We start from the raw sequence: 21,072 nt of genomic DNA, 5'->3' as shown, positions 1-21,072 counted from the left end.
CCCTTTCATTTCAGGATGTCAGAAAGGGAAAGCAAAGTTCTTTTAGAACTTTTACATATTGTACAGTTTGCTTTCTGATTCATGGGTAAAAATATTGTTCCTAGGAAATGATTAAAAGCTCACCAAGCAATGTTTATTAAAAAAAACCCACTTCCTGCAAACAATTCTTTCTTTCACTCACTTTGCAACACATTTTAAGCAAATTGCATATACTTTTGCTGCTAGGGAACCAAATCACAAAATTTCTACTTTCTGAAAGAAAAAGGCAATTCCCAGTTACTTAGAGCTTTTAATATCTGGTAACAGCGACACAGATTGAGATAATAATGATATGTTTACAGTGTAATTCCTCACATGTCTATTTAGAAGTAAGAGCCATTGAATTCAAAAGGGGTTACTCTCGGGTAAGTCTATGAGATTTTAACCTTAGGCTCCAATCATAAACACACTTATTAGGGAGTAGGCCTCATGGATCACAGAAGGATTTATTACTGAGTACACTTGCATAGAATTGTGCTGTTAGCCTGAGGGGTAGAATGAAATGAAATTAATCCTGCATTCAGTTCTGAATATTCTGAATATACAAAATTCATGGGACACTGAAAAACCAGCAGGGCAACAAAACTCTAGAGCATCTCATGTACCTGGATAACTAGGGCCAGTCCAAGACATTCTGCTGTCTGCGTTGAAGGACATGGTGATATCCCCAACACCATTCAGTCGAATCTTACTTCAACCGGGCTGGCCTCCACTATCCACAGGATAGCTGCCTCAGTTTGCCTAATGATAGGGCCAATCCCAATTATGTGTACTAAGAAAGTAGTTCAAATCTCATGGAATTTTTTGGGTATGTGTTTTCTGGTGAGAGAAACTCAGGCGCAGGCCTCCTGACTATAATAGAATGCTCACGAGATCACAAAAATGGGATAGATCTTTATCTGTACTCTAAAACAGGTTCAGTCAAGCATCCGTGCTCGGATTCCACGTGATTCTTTCCCCCCTCTAGACCAGATATATCCATTTCTAGACAAAGGGCATGTTTGCAGCTACCCACTTGTTCTGTTTGTGTTTCACATGATGATCCAGTGCTGATCATTACAAATATTGGTTCTCTTATTTATGAGTAGGGAGTTGGCTTCCAGCTTGTCATGCTAAGTAAAAATAATGAGCAAACAAAGAAAACTTCTTGGGAATAAGTAGCTTCTCCCTGCCCACTTAGGCCTCTCACACAACACTTTTCTCTCTCTCTTCTTGTAGTAGTAAACCTCTTTTAAAAAAGAAGAATGTGTTGTGCCCTGCATTAAATTGACTTGCTAGAAGTGCTACACTGAGGTGGAGAACTTCAGGCCCAGACCTCTCTACCTGGCCCTCATAAATCTCCTCAGGCAACTCCTCTCACTAGCCCAGCTTCGTGCCCTGAATTTTTTCACCTCACCCGCTTTTGCCTCAGGGCCCTGCATACTACTAGCGTTTGGCCCTTTTCAGGCCATTCAGAAGGGAATGTGGCCCTCGGGCTCTTAAAAAATTCCCCACGCCTGTGCTACATGAATGTTGAGATTGGGGGAACATCTTTTCTTCATGGTCTGTCATAGTTCTTGTTTTACTTGCTCTGTCTGAGCAAAATCGACCAAGATGTCCTCATTCCGGTGGGGCTGGTGCAGAAAAACTTCCTGTGACGTTCAAACTGCATTTGTGCCAAAGCAACAAAAGTCGAGGAAATTCCTTGCAGAGAAACCCAGGGTGGAAGGAGTGTTCATGGGTGTTTTTTTTTTAAAGTCTTTACTGAGTTTGCTCTTTGGAGAATAAGCCTGGTAAATGTTTCCTTGCAGTTGTGTACTGCCAGCAAACTACTCATCGCTGTGGCATGTTTGTCCCAGTATTTAAAGCCAACACAGCCACTTCATATTCCCGCCCCCCGCCCCCTTTTCCTGGAAGCTGAAACATGCTTTGACTTGCAGAAACTTTTATCGTACCTTCAGATCAGAGCAGGCTTAATGTGCAGGTGCTGTAACAGAAGCTTTACCTCACTGGAAAAGTAATTTAAAAAGCCCTGACTGAAAAATGTTAACATGCATGATATAAAAGTTGCTGAAGGTTCCGGTCACGTGATGATTTGCCCAGCTAAGTTTTCCCTTTTAAGGAAAATGGGAGAGAGGATGGGGGGGGGCACACATCTGCTTTCTGTTACGTTAGCTTCCACTTTGAAGTCCGTCATTTAGCTAAAGCAGCTTCTTATTCTTTTATTTTACATGTAAAAATGAAATACAAAAGAAGTGTAACGCAGGGGGGATATTTTCTGCTACTGCGTAGTATAGAATAGAAGTTCATGCTACAGAAAGCAAGTTGCACCAAAAATTTGTGTCACGTGGTTTTATTCCATAAGTGGGAGGAGAAATTAACAGTTGTACATATTTTTCCAGACACTGAATGGTTGGTAGCCTAGCAACAGAAGAGAAAAGTGGTAGGTCAGACTTTTACTCAAGCAAACAGTCATTTCTTCACAGTGAGAAATGTAAATTCACAGCTAACTTCTCCAGCTCTGGTCCTCTGCATGTTTAGTCCAAAGTAAGTCCAACATTTAATGGGTTTGATTCCCAGGAAACTGCCCATAAGCTTGTAGTCTTAGATTTGTAAATGAAACTATTCAAATAATTTTCAGTTCCTCATCCCATCCCTTACTACATACCATATTTTAAAGCACATTGCTTCCCTCAAGCAGCTATGTCAGGTTATGTCTGTCTCTCTGGAAATATGAGTAGCTGCTTGGTAAGAGTGTTAAAGATGTGCTCAGCCTTTATATTTCTAAATAAATACAATATACCAACAAGCCTCCAGAGAGCTACACCCAAAGAAAACCAAACCTGGGTAAGCACATAACTTTTCACTAGCCTGAGAAATGGTGTGTGAAACACCACTTGAATTTTCACCTGTGTTGAAAGTAGTAGAGATTCTGTGCTGTCTGCAATCCTATGAGAAATTTTGTTAGGCTATATCCTGACCCATTTAATGTTGAAGGAGGTAGAGGAAAAAGTTGCCACTCAACAACCTTAGGCAATAGGAGTTTATGCATCTTGGTTTAGGGATGCCCCCAGGTTAGATTTTATCTGCTTTAAATGAAGGAAATCCTGTGTGAATTGGCGAGGGGGGGTCTCATAAAACGAACATTGCAAATGCCACTTACAGGCAGCACTTTGTGCTGAGGTTCACCCCCACTTCTTCAATTTACTTTGACATAATTGTTCTATTGTTATCCCTAACAATTGTTCGATAATGCAACTATTTTGGTAGACCAAACCAACCAACCAACCAACAAACTAAACAATAACCCAGTCTGTGGTGTAGTGTAGTGGTTAAGAGCGGTAGTCACGTAATCTGGGGAACCAGGTTCGCGTCTCCGCTCCTCCACATGCAGCTGCTGGGTGACCTTGGGCCAGTCACACTTCTTTGAAGTCTCTCAGCCTCACTCACCTCACAGAGTGTTTGTTGTGGGGGAGGAAGGGAAAGGAGAATGTTAGCCGCTTTGAGACTCCTTAAAGGGAGTGAAAGGCGGGATATCAAATCCAAACTCTTCTTCTTCTTCTTCTTCTGGAGATAAATCAGTCCTGGCCATGCATCTTGTGGGATCATCCACATAACCTCGCCTAGTGAATGAAGTCACAGGGCAAAAGGAAAAGAAACTGATTGGCAGGAAGGAAAATTGGTTAGAAGTTACTTGGCACGAAGGTTGCTTAAGTCCCATTAGTGACCAACAAAATCAGTGGCAGCGAAGGGACATATTGCAATGCATGTAATGTAAAATTCAGAATATGATCTGTAGGGACAATAGTACTCAACAAGGGAGGAGTTTGTTATTATCTGTGATGCCTAAAGAGAAGGATTATGCATGTTAGATAAGAGCATTAAAGTAATCAATCCTTCAGTCATGAAAGCAATTTCCCTAAAAACAGCTGTTGAGACTTGGGCTGTGTACACACCATACATTTAAAGCACATGACATGCCAAAGGAATGCTGGGAAGTCCAGTTTGTTAAGGGCACGGGAAATTATTGTTCTTAGAAGGGTGAGCTACAGTTTCAGAAATTCCTGGAGGCGGGGAGAGTCACATGCTTTAAATGTGTGGTGTGCGTGCAGCCTAATGGGCACAGATGCAACTTTGGAATGGGAAATGTTGTTGAAATGAATATTCTAAACACAGCTGCTCTTGGAGCCCTAAAATGTGTGGTGGAAAAATGGGGATGGCTATAGTTATCTAGGAAGGCTCCTTTGTATGAGCTTTCTTTCTTTCTTTCTTTCTTTCTTTCTTTCTTTCTTTCTTTCTTTCTTTTAAAATACAGCCTTTAAGAAACACAATGTCCTTAGCTCTAAATTAACACTATAAAATAGAATGTGCAAGTGAGCTTCTGTTCTGCAATTAGAGGCAATTTATAGATAAGCCCACAGAAATGTATAATGCAAAACGAGTCAGCTGAATCCAGGGAGAACCCAAAACTCTTGCAAACTTTTTTCACAGCCTTGTGTACAGTAGTGTGATAAGAGCTGGCAGAAATGTGCATGTTCAAGGAGCTTCAAACAGACTTGTCCAAAAATGGAAACTGTGGCTCCTTCCCTGAAAAAGAGGAAGTGACATGCACAACAGGCTTCCGAAGCATACAGAAATAGATGGAAACCCAGAATAGAATTTCTTTCCCCAAGGCAACCATCCCGGTGAAGCCCTCACCCCCACTTAGGACCAGCTGAGATGCCCACTTTACTACACAAAGGAGGAGAAGCTGGAAGGGTAAAACTGGTCGCCATGCAACCTGGAACCTGCCTTTTCCACACACACCTCTCTGATGGTCCTTGCGCTTGCATTGTTGGAGAAATTGGCCAGTCTGAAATCTCTGCTTTGTCACTTCTTCCTTCATGTGCCTCAGCAAGAGGATGATGTAGAGATCGAGAGCTGTGGGCCTGTAATTCTTCTTGTACAAATGCAGTGGTACAAATGCAGCTTGAAGTGATCCCCCCTCCCCCCTCCCCCCCCGCCCAAATTAAAAGCAGTTACCTATGTCACTTCTGAGTCTGAGAATACAAGCAGGCTTCTGTAAGGAAATGTCTTTAAACAAAGATAATGGAAATGAAGCTGTCTCATCTTATTGACAGTGTGAGCAGCCACACCCTTGTACCTTATGACAGCTGTGTAAGAACAGATTTACAGTCAGGATGGTTTTGAAATTTTCCAACTTTCAATACCATTTCCTCATAGTGTGAGGGACTGTCTAGCCAAATTACACTTAAGAAATGAATTGAATGCCGCCTCCATTTTCAGTGACGTTTTAAATTATGGGGACAACAGTTTCAGCAATATATGAAGTGCCGTCTTAATTTGCAACTGTTCATGCATTAGGGTTACATCTCCATATGAATCCTGGTTTATTATTTATTTGTTTATTGCTATAGCACCATCATTGGGTGTGGAGCTTTGCACAGTACAGTGGTACCTCGGGTTACATATGCTTCAGGTTATAGACTCCACTAACCCAGAAATAGTACCTTTGCTTCTACCTAGTAGAACTTTGCTTCAGGATGAGAACAGAAATTGTGCAGCGGCAGCACAGCGGCAGCAGGAGGCCCCATTAGCTAAAGTGGTGCTTTAGGTTAAGAACAGTTTCAGGTTAAGAACGGACCTCTGGAACGAATTAAGTACTTAACCCGAGGTACCACTGTACAAGAGAAGAAGAAGAAGAAGAAGAGTTTGGATTTGATATCCCGCCTTTCACTCCCTTTAAGGAATCTCAAAGCGGCTAACATTCTCCTTTCCCTTCCTCCCCCACAACAAACACTCTGTGAGGTGAGTGGGGCTGAGAGACTTCAGAGAAGTGTGACTGGCCCAAGGTCACCCAGCAGCTGCAAGTGGAGGAGCGGAGACGCGAACCCGGTTCCCCAGATTATGAGTCTACCGCTCTTAACCACTACACCACACTGGCTAGGACAGGCCCCTGTCTCCAAGGAGCTTACAATATTATAATTCACCACAGGTAGAAAAGAGGGTAAGGGGAGGAGTAGACTAGGAAAGAATAGGTATTGCCAGATTTACTTGAATCTAATGCGCACCTTAATTTTCACAACATAATTCGGCCAAAAAAGTGAGCATTAGATTTGAGTAAATACAGTATTTCAATTACATGTACGTAAGTCACGCTTGCTGTAACAAACATTAAGTGGAAATTGCTGGGCAACATCCAGCTGTGACTGTCCAGTTGTGCAAATGAGACTTAGCCTTCCTCCCCTCTTCCATGCAACCCCCTGTGTTGCTCCAAAATCTGGAGTATTGGGGACCCTTTAGAACAGTTTAGAAGGGTACAGGGGCTGTAGGAGGTGGAGGAAGAGGAGGAGGAGAGAGGAACTAGGTCTCAACTGCTGGCATGACGTTGGAGCACGGTCACTGTATTTCCCCCCCCCCAGCTAAAATAATGTAGTATTTGCACATGGGGCATGTAGGATTTTCATTGGGGACTTACTCTTGCATAGTGAAAATACCATCAAACAGAAAATATATTATGCCAGCTTTGACAGAACTGTTGTGGAGGTTGGGGACCCAGACCAAGATAGGAATGCCATTCCCCTCCCTTTCCAACACCTGTACAGTTGTTGTTTAAAGGTGATCAGTGCTGAGGACCTTGGAAGCAAAAGAATAATTCTTTTGTACACATAAAAGCTGCTAAACATGGCCCAGTATCTCCCAGCACCTTGTTAATATCTCATATGCATTTGAATGCAAAAACCAGAAACTTAGCAAATTGTGATTATTTGGGTTTATTAGTTTTCAATTACAACCATCCAATAAAAGCCTCATTATAACAATGCCAAATCATAATACAATTAATAATACCAATCATTGAGATGCCAAATTATGCAATTTAAGTGACCCCCCACGTGCTAAAATTGATGGTTTGATTATTTACTTTATTTCTGCGTTCTTATAAATTTATAAATCTTAGAAATTCCAATTACGCTCCCGTCAAAATAACAATCCCTTATATCGCAACTGCAGTTTTAATGACTTCCCTTCGTATTGACACATTAAATGATTTATACACCTACAGGTGAAGCATTCAAACTCTCTCCTTGTTCTTCCTGTATGTGGCAATTATTCTGTCCATTATGTTTCTTCCTGTCCTTGTGATATATTATGTCTATCGTAAATTGTGATTATTTGTTAATGCAATAAATTTTACCATATTCATTTACAACACCTAAAGTTTTAGAACTGACTTGAGCCCTCCTGCCAAAAATGCCAGTTAAGAAATGGCAACTGATCAAAGAAAGGTTTCCTGTCCTTTATATAAGACTCTATGCGTATCCCTGGGCAACGTCCTTCCCTCTTGTCTTCCAGGTTAATTGGCACAGCAACTGTATCCCTCAAAGAACTAGTAGGCACACAAAGCAGATCGCTTCCATTCAAGCTCGTTCCACTGCTGAATGAAAAGGGACTGGAAACCGGCGTGAGTGACCTCCTTACTTTTCATAGTTGCATGTTTTACAGTATAATCGATATCAACAGCACAGGAAACATTTTGGCAACATATATTTCATGGAAGCTGCATTGATCAATTTAAAAATTGCTAAAGAGAGGGAAAGTGTGTGTGGAGGTAGGTGTTAAGGTGGGTGCCATTTTGCACAGTTTTTTGGGCATCAGGTGCAATTTTATTTCCTATCCATTATGCACATTGGTTTCTGCAATCAAACAAGAGTTTGGGTTATGTTTCTTTTGAAGCACAATAAAATCTGAAAAGTGCTATTGTGACATGAAATCAGTGGCTGGCGGCCTCATAGGCTTTTGCCGATCCCTCTGCATGAAGCTAAGTAGCTCTTTCGGTCCTATATCATGTTTGTGATTTTTCTTTTCTTTTAATTTAGGCAACAATTGATTTGGTGGTGGGCTACGAGCCGCCAGCTGGACCTCCGAATCCAAATGACCCAGGGGGAACTGATGCACAAGGCATTGAAGGTATTTCAGGTGTCCGTCCCCCCCAATCCTTCCTCCTCTTCCGCTCCCCACAGGAATGTTTTTTTTTAAAGGTCATTAGATTTTTAGAGAAAGTTTCTAGCCAGACTGTTTCCTTTTTTTAAAAAAATGTATTTTTATTAAGGTTGAAAGGGACTTTACAATAGATCAAAAAGCCGGGAAGGGGGGAAATTAAGATAAAAACAACTGGTTGCAAAAGCCATTTCTCACCTTTATATATTATGGATTTTTTTTTTAAAAAAAGAGCAGAGGTAAGGATCCTGTCAGGGAACTGCGAGCGGCTCAGGGGCGAGAGGGGAAAAGCTGGATGGATTACAGAGAGCCCCCAAAGATCGTGGGAAGCAGCACCTCCTTAGCGGAGAAGAGTAACCACGCCTCCAGTGGAGAGGAGCTTCAGGGCTCGGAGGAGGCGAGACGGTGCCAGGACATCTTGCCTGGGCAAAGCGGGGAGGAGAGAGGTCCCCATTACCCACGCCTTCCTTGCGCAGTAGGCTTCCGCGCCGAGGGGGGAGACGCAGATTGGGCGTCAAGAAACTACTCTGCTGGGGGAGGTTTAAGGACCACCCACTCACAGATTCTGCCAGTGAATGAGCCAGCCATGGGAGAGTGGCGCTCTGCACAGAGAAAGTTTATTTTGGCATCAAAAGCAAGGCTTCACAGCCGAGCAGGGAGGCATTTGCCTACTTGCTCTTTAGCAACCCCTTGGTACCCTAACAGATCCCATAAGATTAAGAAATAACTCCTACATATTCTAAATACCAACAGAGTTCAATAGTCAGCTAAGAACATTAGGTAAATAATCTCCTTCTTACAAGCACACAGCAAGACAACAAGCCTCCAGAAGGAAAACCAAGCAGCCAGGGGATGAGGTTCTTATGGAGAATTGATAAACCTTGGGCTCACAGATTGCCTGTCCCCTTCCTTCTTCTTCTCTGGGGCAGATCCTTCTGCTTTCAAACTGGCCAGGGATTCCCATCTCTTCTGAACTCTGCAGGACATGCCACGGCCATAAACCACAGTTCAGACCCTTTCTGGCAACCCTGTTTATTGAGCATTCAGGATGATTTGCTTGCACAAAGCTTACACAGAAGTTAGGGCTCTTCCAGACTTACCTTTGCTCTGTATTTCTAGGCACAGGCCTGGGTGAACTAACCATAATTCGGAGTAACCAGGCTGTGTGCACATTATTGTTTACTCTGGATCCACTGTGCCCCCACCACTGGCTCTCAAATCGGTGTACACAGGTGTTACCCATGATGCGGAGTCATCCTGCGGTTTCTTGAGAAATACTGCTGTCTGAAGCATTTGCCCTCAAGCCAGAGCTTCAACTTGATGTGCATCAGGTGGAGACATCTGCCCGCCCTCTCTGGTGTGTTCGGCAACATGCAAATGTGGCTTGAAGCACAGCAGGGAGGGAAAGACCTTGTTGCACTTTAAGCCAGTTATGTGTACGTAGCCTAAATATAACTGGGACTCTGGTTAGTGGAAGTATAACTTACCTCCTTGTGGCTGTGCCATAAGATGGGCTGGTAAAGGTGTAGGAGGCCATAAAGTTACCATTACATCCAAATGGGGCTGATGGGAAACAAATAAAACAGCCTATCTATTCTATGATAGTCCTTCAGAGCCAAACGAGACAGGATATGATAGGTGCAGGAACATTTTTTTTAGCTGGGCTCCACCCAGACACCAGCACATTTTCTTAGCTCAACCCAGCTCAGCTGGCTGAGGAGAAAATTGCTTGTGGGGATGGACTGTGGGAGGTGAGCTACCTGGGACACTTGCAAACCAATTTTTATCCTTTCCAGTCACTTTCTCTGGTATTTTAGAGGAGTTCTGTCCCCCCCCCATTTCCTTTCTTCCTTCAAAGTGATGCGTTTTTTTTCTGGAAGCAAATGCCCCACCCCCGTAAAGTTGCCCGTAATCGTACCTCAAGTTAAGTTTCAAAGGTCCATATTGTAAATCCCCAATGTCAGGGCTGGCCCACCCATGAGGCAAGGTGACAAATCCAGCTTCCAAGGAACACCTTGCCTGATGTTGTGATGCCAGCTGCAACTGCCACATGCTCTTTGGAACTACCGCCTGCTTGACAGCCTCCCCATGCTGCCTCCATAGCAGCCTCTTGGCAAATAGGAGGCACTGCTGGTCTGTTCCCACCCCTAGGGAGGAATTGTCAGGGTCTGCCCTCTGGGGTCTCCTAGGCTCTGCATCCAACCAGCATGATTCAGAGTGGGCCTCTTTCCCCCTATGATGACCTTTGATTCGCAGTTCAACCATTGGGTAAGGTTGATAATATTCCCTCCCTTGTTCCCAATGTAGAACTTTGCTCACCCCCTTGTACCCTGGAAGGAGGGGGCACTCCTTAAATAGCTCAGTCAGTAGAGCATGAGACTCTTAATCTCAGGTTTGTGGGTTCAAGTCCCACATTGGGCGAAACATTCCTGTATTGCAGGGGATTGGACTAGATGACTCTCAGGGTCCTTTTCAATACAGTTCTGTTTCTAACCATTTTGTGGCTTGCCTCAGGTGCCAAAATGCCTTGAGCTGGGCCCATCCCAAATTCTATGTTAACTCTTCTAATTCAGAGTTATGACACACTCCACTTCACTAAACGTTCAAGGTGTCACCTTGCTTGCCTCTATAAATCAAACTCATGCCTGAAGCTCTCTGTTTCTGTAGTTACTGCCGAAGATAGTCACTGTTATGATTTAAAGCCTCTCCCAAATGTTAGCTTTTTATGTCTTGAAAACCAATTTGTTAGTTTACAGAAAGCCTCTTGTATTGTCAGAGGTTGTATGGCCTTGACTCCCAGGTGAGAAAGGAGGATCCTGCTAGTTAAAAATATATACTTAGAGGCCAGGGTGTAACCTTTCCCCAAGCTACAGAAACTTGTTCTTCCAGTTTTCATCAAGTAGCGTCACCTTTAAACTTTAAATTGTATTGTGGAAAGTGAATCTGCTAGGCTCTTGTGTTTTCCCCAGGAACAGAACATGCTGGAAGGTAGGAACTGGCCTAAACAAGAGAAATGTTTCATTATCTTCTCTTAAATCAGAAAAGCACTCATGCAAAATGTGCTTTGTGACACAGAAGGAGGTATTGCTTTCAGATGTCTGCTTGAAAATAAGAGTTTACTTTCGCAAGGTATTTTTGCAAAACAACATGCAACCCCTCATCTATACTTTGAAGTGGTACAGCCTACCGATAGTTTAATCACACAATTGACTATTGTTATTATTATTAGGAAGTTCTGAGGCCGCTGTTTGTATCTTGTATACATAAGCAGATAGGGGTTTTTTTAATTAGCAATTTGGTTTCTGATCAGTAAAGTATGTGAAGATGAAATCTACTTTGAAAGAGAAAAATAGTATGAATAAACAATATGAGTTCCTAAGAAAGTCTTACTAAATTTATTCAAAACCCTCTATTTAGGGATCATGAGTAAATACGTTATGGAGACGCCCTTTGTGGGTTAATTATTTGTGGTAAAGTTTTGTAATTCAGAATTTCTGAGGATTTGCCGCATTTTATTACACCATTGTGAATGTCACAGTTTCAGTTCCTGGTTGAAGATGGATATACAATATCATATTTACCTGGAAGAAAGGATCTATATTTTAGATATTTATTCAGCTTATACACCGCCCTACACCCGGACGTCTCAGGGCGGTTCACAAACAAGACCACAACATATAAAATCAAACCAAAAACAATAGCCCAATAACCCCCACCCCCCAAAAAAAGAACCACATTCTAAAAGGATGTTGGATGTAAATAAGATTAACCAAAGGCCTGGTTAAAAAGGAACGTTTTTGCCTGGCACCTAAAGGTGTATAATGAAGGCATCAGGTGAACTTCCCTGGGGAGAGCATTCCTTAGATGGGGAGCCACTGCAAAGAAGGCCCATTCTTGTGTTGCCACCCTCCAGACCTCTTGAGGAGGAGGCACACAAAGGAGGGCCTCGGAAGATTACTGTATTTTTTGCTCCATAGGGTGCACCAGACCATAGGGCGCACCTAGTTTTTAGGGGGGGAAATAAAGAGGAAAAAAATTATTCCACCACCCTCCCCAGCCCCAAAGAGCAAAGAAGCCAAGACAGCCAGCGGGATCCTGCTGGGCTCCGAAGGCTTGCGGATAGCTGCCCGAAGCCCGGGGAGCACCAGGCTTCAGCGAAAGCCTGCATTCACTCCATAGGACACACACACATTTCCCTTTCATTTTTGGAGGGGGAAAAGTGCGTCCTCTAGAGCGAAAAATAGGGTATCTCAGGGTACAGATGGGTTCATATGGGAAGAGGTGGTCCTTGAGGTATTGCGGTCCTGAGCCGTTTAAGGCTTTATAGGTCAAAACCAGGATCCTGAAGTAAATTCTGTTTCTGTGTTGCAGCCCAGCCTATTCCAAATAAAATGGTTTCACATGGAGTAGTGCAATGTTATGGTAGTGCAAATTATGCAATTGTCATTCATATCCTATGCAGAGTCAGATTAGACCAGTGGTTTTCAACCAGTGTGCTGTGGCACTATGGGGTGTCTTGAATGATGGTCAGGGGTGCCATGGGCAAAGCTGCCCTCTGTCCCTTCTTTCCTTCCCTCCCTTCCTCGGATACCCTCTTGCATCTTTGCCTCCCAAAGGCTTGCACAGCTGTTTGTTGCAGCAGCCCTGGCTACAAGCTCCCCAGGCAAATGGTGCCTCTGGATCTGGCTAGGGGGTGCTGGTTGCCAGGAGCTGAGGCAGCTCAGAGACCGGGGGTTGCTGCATCAGCTGCTTGGAGAACTCCCAAGGAGAGGGGAGAGGAGCAGAGGCTGGGGAACACTCCACAAGGGAGGGTGTTCGAAAAAGGGTGAGAGGCTGCCAACTCGGCAGGCAAGGAATGACATAACTGGGCCCCTGAGCCCCACAGGGGTCCTTCAGAAAGAATGTAGTTGCTCAAGGGAACTGTGGACTCAAAAAGGTTGAAAACCTCTGGATCAGACTGTTATAACATGCCCCTTGTGAGGCTGCCTTTGATGACAATGTGGGAACGAAACATGGGTCAAATGCAGTTGACAGATTGCTAAATAGAGCATACAAACAGGAACATATCACTCTGATACTTTTTTTCATCTTCCCTGGTCACCTGTTTGTTTCCATTCCGATTCAAAGTGCTGCTTTTGACCTTTACAGGCCTAAATTGCCAGAGAGTCGGATATTTTATGAACCTCCTATTTGACTCTGTATCTCAGTGGAACATCAAATGCCCTGCTCTTTTAGCCCACCATGACCAGAGCTGTTTAGGTGCATGTGAAAGTGACGTGGAAATTGTAAAAAAACAAAACAAAAACTTTTCTAAAGGAGGTATAATATGTGAAGACACGGCTATTCCAACAATGCTTTGGGTCTTATACCTGCTGATAATAATTTTTAATTAATAATTTTATTCATATGCCACTTTTACACGCCCCACCCAAAAACCTCCTCAGCCTCAGAGTGGCTTTTACAACAAAGAAAACAGGAAAGCATTTCAAAATCAAAGTGCAAAAGCAATTTCATAATAACATAGCAAAACAACACAATAGCAAATATAATAACATACGAGAAGCAACATTTCAATACTACAAATGTAGCAAGTTGACATTAGCAATTCTCAGCAGCAAAAAAAAAAAAAGCAAAAAAAAAATATCAAGGGAGCTGGACAGTTCCAACTTGGTCCTAGAAATAGCCCTCCATGATGTTGCTCAGAGTCTCTCTCTTGCAGGAACTTCTTATAAGGTTTCCAAAGGCGGGGGGGGGGGCGGAATAGCTGGAAACAAGCCTCCCATTATGTTGCTCCTTGTTTTAGTTTGAACTGTTGTGAAATGTGTATTTTATCCTAATGTTCGGTATTATTCCCCCCTCCCCGGTAGCCCATATAACATTTTATATTATACAATTTTTTTGTTATGGTTTTGGTTTTCGGATCAATGCTTTTTTATTTAGGGGTGAACTGCCTTGACTATCCTCGTATAGAAAAGTTGGTTATAATAGATAAATGAGGTCACTGCCTAATTGCACCTTCTAGCAGCATACGCTCAATTGTATTTAGGTAAAGTGGTCACGCTGTGTAGTTTCAGGCATAGGAATGAGCACACCAGTCCTTGTTGTTTTTGCTTATGTTCATCTTGTTTCTACAGTGACCGCACTGATTTATATCTTTGGCAGATGGTGAAGAAGACGGAGGTGATGAGGAGTCGCCTGATGGTGGAGCTGGTCCCGTTCCCCAGGGCGGTCCACGTGGCACCCGCGAAACTCAGCTTGCTCGTCGAATTGCCAAAGGAAAGCAAAACCGGAGGCTGCTTTCTAACAAGCCTCAAGACTTCCAGGTTGTAGAGTCATATTCATTGCAAGACCTAATATGCCAGATTTCAGGATGACCTCAGGCTGCAGTCCTGTGCACAGGTGCCAAGGAATAAACCTCACTGAACACAGTGGTGTAATGCATAGGACTGCATGATAAATATCAGTGAAAAGGAAAATTCATACATAGTAAGCATGTGTAATTTTTCTGTTCTGGAATCTCCAGACGTTTCAGAAGCTCTCATTTAAATCTTGGAAGATTCTTTCCCCTGGTGTAATGTCTCTTGGCTCCAGTCTAGAATAGCAAAGGAGCGGTATGAATAAATCTCAGGATTTAAAAGTGAAGTCTGGAGTATTCCTGCCCCCCCCATCAATATTTGATAAGCAGCAGAGTTAAAAGTGAGGATGCAGCACTCCATAAATCTAGTGGTTTTCTTTCTTGTTTGGGCCCAGGAATGTTCCATGTAGCCAGTGGAAACTCTTAGTTTCTGCCCATTAGAATGAGATGTTCTTCTGGATTGTCTAACTTTGGTTAATAGATTCCAGTACTGCTGGTTAGTTTATTTTAACAATAAAAGAAAAGAAACACTTTGTCAACGTGACATGATGAGAAACCAGCTGATAAAAGGAACACATCAGTGATCTAATATTTGCATTTGTTTTTCTCCCTGCGTTAGATTCGTGTTAGGGTCATTGAAGGACGTCAGTTCTCTGGGAATAACATAAAGCCAGTTGTGAAAGTACACATTTGTGGCCAGACACACAGAACAAGAATCAAAAGAGGCAATAATCCTTATTTTGATGAGGTATTGTAATGCACATCTTTGATAATCTCCTAGCTGAAAGGCATAGGTTTTTTGCCTGGAAAAAAATAAAAACTTATTTTATCTATTTCTATCTTTAACTCTCACCCCACTCCTTGTGGCTAACTGTTCTCAGTAAAAAAATAATAAAGCAAAACTACTTTCTTATCTGTGCACAATCTAAGTCTAGTTGCCATATTTTATGAGAGAGATGGATAAGATGGCTAAATCCTAAACAAACATATTTGGAAGTAAACTGTTGAAATCACTGGGATTTCCTATACTGAGAAGTCCCATTTTGTGCTGTAAAATGATTAAAGAACTTGGACTGAAAGTCATATGAAGAAATGTAACATGCATTTGTGCTGGATTCAAACAGAGAGTTTCCTCTATCATGAATAAAATTCATCATCTGAATCCTTGGCGTCTTTTAACTCCCAAGAATATTCAGATTTAATAACCAAGCTATTTCCTCCCATGACTTAACAGATGTTTTACTACAATGTCCACATGACCCCTTCAGAGCTCTTTGATGAAACAATAAGCATTCGGGTAAGTAAAACTAACAATGTTCTTTATAAGTGCCTCATTACTGTTGAATAAAAGTAATACATTATTCCATTCCTATCATTCAATTATAGGTATATGACTCTTATTCTTTACGTGCCGACAGTCTAATGGGGGAATTTAAAGTAAGTATTCTTGATGTCTCAACACATGCTTTCTGTTTACCCTCTTACCAGATCTGTAATGAAACTGTTGGGAAAGGGGAACACATTTCTCACAAAAGATGGAGGCTCTGAAGTTTCATTTGTGAAAATTGTTATACTTCCTGCTGTGGTACTTTCCTTGTTGTTGTTTTTTTCTGGAGTGTTAATATGCTAAACCTTTGTTTCAGATTGACATTGGCTATGTCTACGATGAACCTGGTGAGTATGTGCCTTTAAGGCACTATCTTCTGTATTTCCCTCCTAGGAAAAAAGTGGAATAGCTGGCAGGGGGCAGACCATGATTATGAAGGTGGTTTTCCTAGGGTGTGGGTCATCCATTGCACTTCGGGTGTGCTGACCCCTGCAACAGCAGCAATCTTTGGAGTTGGTCTGGTCTGCCCCACTCCACCTACCAATCACACCCAGCTCATACCAAGTCACTGCTCCATACAGCTCAGGAATGTCTATAGTGATTTGCAGCAGCTCTCTGGAGTGGGTTTCAGGCAGGAGCCTCTATCAGCCCCTACTGGAGATGCTGGGGCTTGAACCTGGGACCTTCTGTATGCAAAGCAGATGCTCTACCAGTGAGCTATGGCCTCCTCCCCTTTCTCCTCCGCATTTGACACTCCTGCTTCTCATTGCCACTAGTTATCATCACAGTTTAAATGTGACTCCTTAAAGAAGAAAAAAACACCTTGTGCATATGGCTTATTTGAGAGAATTAGAATATCATTTCCCTGAAGGGATGCTATCTTCTCTCTTTTTTATTTCCAGGACACGCGGCCATGAGAAAATGGCTGCTTCTAAATGACCCTGAAGATTCAAATTCAGGTGCCAAAGGGTACTTGAAAGTCAGCATGTTCGTTCTCGGAACAGGAGATGAGCCACCTGTAAGTTTCAGTCATAAATAGATACTTTCCTTCTACTAATATGCTTCACACAGGTTAATCTATGCTTATGTTGGTGCCAGAAATTACATTTGAAGGTACTTTAATGACCGAACCTGCTTACTGTATGTTTCTTTTCCCCAGTTCTGCTTGCTCCGCTACTTTCCACCCTATCGCCACAGTGCTTCTCTCCCATGGCCTTCTGCATCGCTGCCTTTCAAAGGTACATCTCCCCTTAACTTTTCCCAATTTCTCATCTTTGGGGTACAGCCTCTTCTTGCTCATGGTACTGCTTCTCCCCTCTGCTGTTCCCAGATGCTTCATTCAGTCACAGAAAAGACTGAATCTTGAGGTTTTTCTCCAGATGCTGAGTGTTATTAAAATGGGGAAATGTACAAATCTGCAAGGATACATGCCATTCCCTGCCCCCCCTTTTATCTTCACAATAGCTTTGTAAGGTACATAAAGCTGAAGGATTCTGATTAGCCCAAGGTGATATTTCATGGTCAGTAATATATATCATTTCAAAAATCTTCTGGAATGTTGTTATTGTCGCTTTTTATGACAATATTCTCACATTAAATTTGACTTCTAAAATGTCAAAAGATTGTAATTCGGAAAGAATCCAGTGTAGAGTGAGCCCACTTTTTCCCATTTAAGATTATATACATTGCAAACAAAATGCCAATCATGTTTTAGCTAAACTTGCGCTACATAATCTTATGTGCAAGTCTTGACCTGCAAAATTCAAATTGTTGGACATATTAGTCAGCTTAAAGGTTTGTGCTGATAATCCTCACATTCTTTTGTACTGAAGATTAGTGAAACTGACCTTATGGAAGGTTTCCTCAAAACTTCGACCCTCCAATTCCTAGACCCTTGTCTAAGCCACTAAAAAATGCCTTGCAGCCTCTTACACACTTTGTACCATGTATTTAGCTAATGCTGAATAGTAGACAGAATGACACTGTACGATGTACATCGTTGCTATTATAGGTTATGCATAAGATTTGTGTTTGTGATACAGAGGAAAAACAGCTAGCAGGGGAAAGTAGGGGAACCTCTGCTTAGCTTCGCTGCCCTGCCGATTACGCCTTCCCACTTTGCAGGAGAATAGCATTGGTGACATGTGGTGGCTAAATCATCTGTATGAAAACACCCTGGGTGTGGTCTTCTGAGATTTATATGCATGTATAATTTCAGTATTCTATGATCTGTGAAAGGCACAGCTTTCTTGCAAGCTGCGGTTGTTTAGGGGCAAAGAGGAATCACTTCAAAGTGAAGTTGCCAGAGTTATGCCCTGTATGCACACAACTCTGCACTTCACTCTAAAATGGTTGCAGGTAGTGGCTATTTAACAAGGGCTTGCTTGCTGTCTGCTAGGGGAAGAAGAATAATGCATTTGAATGTGTCTCCAACAGGTGGAAAATAGAGAGCGGGAGAATGAAAACGATGATGTAGAAAGTAATCTTTTGCTACCGGCTGGGATAGTACTCCGATGGGTCACTTTCGTTCTTAAGATCTACAGAGCTGAAGATATTCCTCAGAGTATAAACTTTTTGTTTTATTTTCTGAGTTACACATTCTTAAAGTTGGAATTGTGTGCAACTGAATTTTTTTATACCAATATTAGTTTCTTGAGAGCTCAAGAGATGCTTAAGACTCAGTTCTTACCTAGGTGGTAAGCCTGTGTCTGGGCTGTACTCCTTCAGACTTCATTTAGGGGCTCATATAACTGTATAAACTTTTTAATTTAAAAAAAAAATCCTCTACATATATCATGGGTGTACCCCTATCTGCATAACCTAGCAATTATAAAATATAGACACACTTTTACTCTCGCAAGATTGAATGTTTTGCCCTCGTCTGTACTTGAGGGACGATTCCAACAGATTCCACACAAAAAACGCTTATGACCCTGTATAGATGTCAGTACCGAATCTGTGGCGCATGTCCTTCTGGCTTGCACTCTTTATAAAGACTTGAGGAATGAGGTTATCACCCCTCTTTCATTGTCCATTTTGGGTCGCCCAGTCACTGCCACGGTGTCCTTTCTCTTGGCAGATCAAGATGAGCAGGTGGCAGCAAAGGTTGCAAGGTTTTTAGCTGGGGCAATTAGAATAAGATCCACTATTTGACTATAGATTCAAAACCCTAAAATGTATTTTATATACAGTGGTACCCTGCAAGACGAACGCCTCGCGAGACGAAAAACTCGCAAAACGAAAGGTTTTTTCGTTTTCGAGTTGCCTCGCAAGACAAATTTCCCTATGGGCTTGCTTCGCAAAACGAAGCTTGCCCCGGGGACAGCGGGTCTTCTCTTTTGAAGCAAGGGGCTGCGGGGAGATAGCGATCTCCCTGCAGCCCCTTGCTGCAAAAGACATCCGGGGGAAGCGGGGAAGAAGCGCTTCTTCCCCGCTTCCCCCGGACGTCTTTTGCAGGGTTGCCGGCATGCCGAAGCCTGCGCGCGCTGACATCAGCGCTCCCAGGCTTCGCGGACCTCTCCGCCCAGGCTTCGCGGACCTTTCCGCCAGCAGCGGCAGCGCTGCCGCTGCTGGCGGAGGGTTGCCGGCATGCCGAAGCCAGCGCACGCTGACATCAGCGCCACGAAGCCTGGGAGCGCTGATGTCAGCGCACGCAGGCTTCGGCATGCCGGCAACCCTCCGCCAGCAGCGGCAGTGCTGCCGCTGCTGGCGGAGAGGTCCACGAAGCCTTGGCCGGACAGCTTTTGAAGGCAGGCGGGGGGGAGCAAAGACTTTCGCCCCCGCCAGCCTTCAGAAGAGGAAGGCTGGCGGGGGGCAAAAGTCTTTGTCCCCCCTGCCTGCCTTCCCAGGGGCTTTTAAATCGCCCCGGACAGCGGAGAAGTCCTCCGCTGTCCCTGGGCGATTTTAAAATGCCGCCCGCCAGCATTTTAAGATCGCCCCGGACAGCGGAGAAGTCCTCCGCTGTCCCGGGGTTTTTTAAAATGCTGGGGGTGGGAAGAAAAGCCCTTGTCCCCCCCCCCAGCCTTCAGAAGAGGTCCGGGGACAGACTGTCCCCGGACCTGGTCTGAAGGCGGTTTCCCTAGGAACGCATTAATTGATTTTCAATGCATTCCTATGGGAAACCGTGCATCGCAAGACGAAAAAACCGCAAGACGAAGAGAATTGCGGAACGAATTAATTTCGTCTTGCGAGGCACCACTGTAATTGACTTTTTATTTCTACTCTGTGTGTATCATATTGTTGTTTTATTGCTATGGCTGATGGCTGATGCAAATAAAGATTTGTTCTTCTTCTGCTACCATGGGTGTAGAATTCAAGGCTTGCCAAACTGCCCAATTTGGCCTACAAGGTCATTTGGGCCTAGCTACACCCACCTGCCATACCATATCAAAGACAGGATAGGTAAAGTTGTGGCATCAAAGGATAAATCAAGAGCCTTAGAGTGTCCTCCAGATTGCATTGCAGCTCGGACTTGTGTTCAGAATTGTTTTAATCTGGTGCCAAACACAAATCCCCTCTAATTTGGAGCTCCCTACTGGAACCCCCTGAGCACTGCTGCTTTTGACAGGGCTCAGATCCACCTAGGAATGACCAGTCCCAGCCACCATTTTATTTCATTCCAAAGCATTGTGGGACAAAGCATCGTAGGGAAATGGCTAGCTAGTCTCTGCAAATAAATGGCAGCCACCAGTGGGGATTTCCATCTTTTTGGTGACAAAATAAAGCTTTTTTTATAAAAAAAAAGCAGCAAAAAAAGTTGCCACCACTCCTAAAAGTAAGCCCCTCTGCTATTGTAGTGAATATTTGCCCCTGAATTTGGGGTCATTTTAGCTGCTGCCATCCCTGCCCATTTCTCTGTTACCTCTAGCTTGGTGTTTCCAGGGAGAGACATCACTCCAGAAAGGGCCATATCTGAGCCCCATGTCTGTGGCTGCTGATCCCTCGTTTGCTGGATTCAGTTTTCACTATCATGCTATTTAAGTGCCACAATACCATACCCAGCTGCCACTTCGCTGCATGTTCATGAAATATGCCAACTTTGTGGCTCCGAGATCTTGGTTGTGAAAAATGATTGCCATTTTTTCCCTCTTCTGTATGTTTTCTGTGCAGTGGATGATGCTTTTGCGCAGACTGTAAAGGAAATATTTGGTGGAGAAGCAGATAAGAAAAACCTTGTGGATCCATTTGTGGAAGTTTGCTTTGCTGGGAAAAAGGTATTCAGTGCTAATAACAGAACTATATAAATAAATATGCTTGAAACCAGTCAGGATCATTAATCACTGTTTGAAGTTGGCTTGTTTCAATAAGCCATAAGAATACTGTGGTACCTCAGGTTACATACGCTTCAGGTTACAGACTCCGCTAACCCAGAAAT

The 21,072-nt window shown here is 43.3% G+C and overlaps 1 protein-coding gene across 3 annotated transcripts in view; it reads left to right on the top strand.

The window, feature by feature from the left end:
* MYOF (myoferlin) overlaps nt 1-21,072 on the top strand; it is a 79,317-nt gene that overhangs the window by 10,385 nt on the left and 47,860 nt on the right. Inside the window, exons 4-14 of one of the 3 annotated variants that reach the window (XM_082224903.1) lie at nt 7,372-7,480; nt 7,896-7,986; nt 14,179-14,339; nt 14,991-15,119; nt 15,606-15,668; nt 15,758-15,808; nt 16,015-16,045; nt 16,601-16,727; nt 16,858-16,936; nt 18,135-18,261; nt 20,808-20,911. In XM_082224903.1, coding sequence (XP_082081029.1) covers nt 7,372-7,480; nt 7,896-7,986; nt 14,179-14,339; nt 14,991-15,119; nt 15,606-15,668; nt 15,758-15,808; nt 16,015-16,045; nt 16,601-16,727; nt 16,858-16,936; nt 18,135-18,261; nt 20,808-20,911 — 1,072 coding nt within the window. Of the gene's footprint in view, nt 1-7,371; nt 7,481-7,895; nt 7,987-14,178; nt 14,340-14,990; nt 15,120-15,605; nt 15,669-15,757; nt 15,809-16,014; nt 16,046-16,600; nt 16,728-16,857; nt 16,937-18,134; nt 18,262-20,807; nt 20,912-21,072 lie in introns of those variants that run through there. The other 2 variants (XM_082224901.1, XM_082224902.1) reach the window with 2 other exon arrangements.

The sequence above is a fragment of the Podarcis vaucheri genome, assembly GCF_965113315.1.
Source record: "Podarcis vaucheri genome assembly, chromosome: 5".
In the NCBI taxonomy this organism is placed as follows: domain Eukaryota; kingdom Metazoa; phylum Chordata; class Lepidosauria; order Squamata; family Lacertidae; genus Podarcis; species Podarcis vaucheri.
This window is presented reverse-complemented; position numbering and strand designations above follow the sequence as displayed.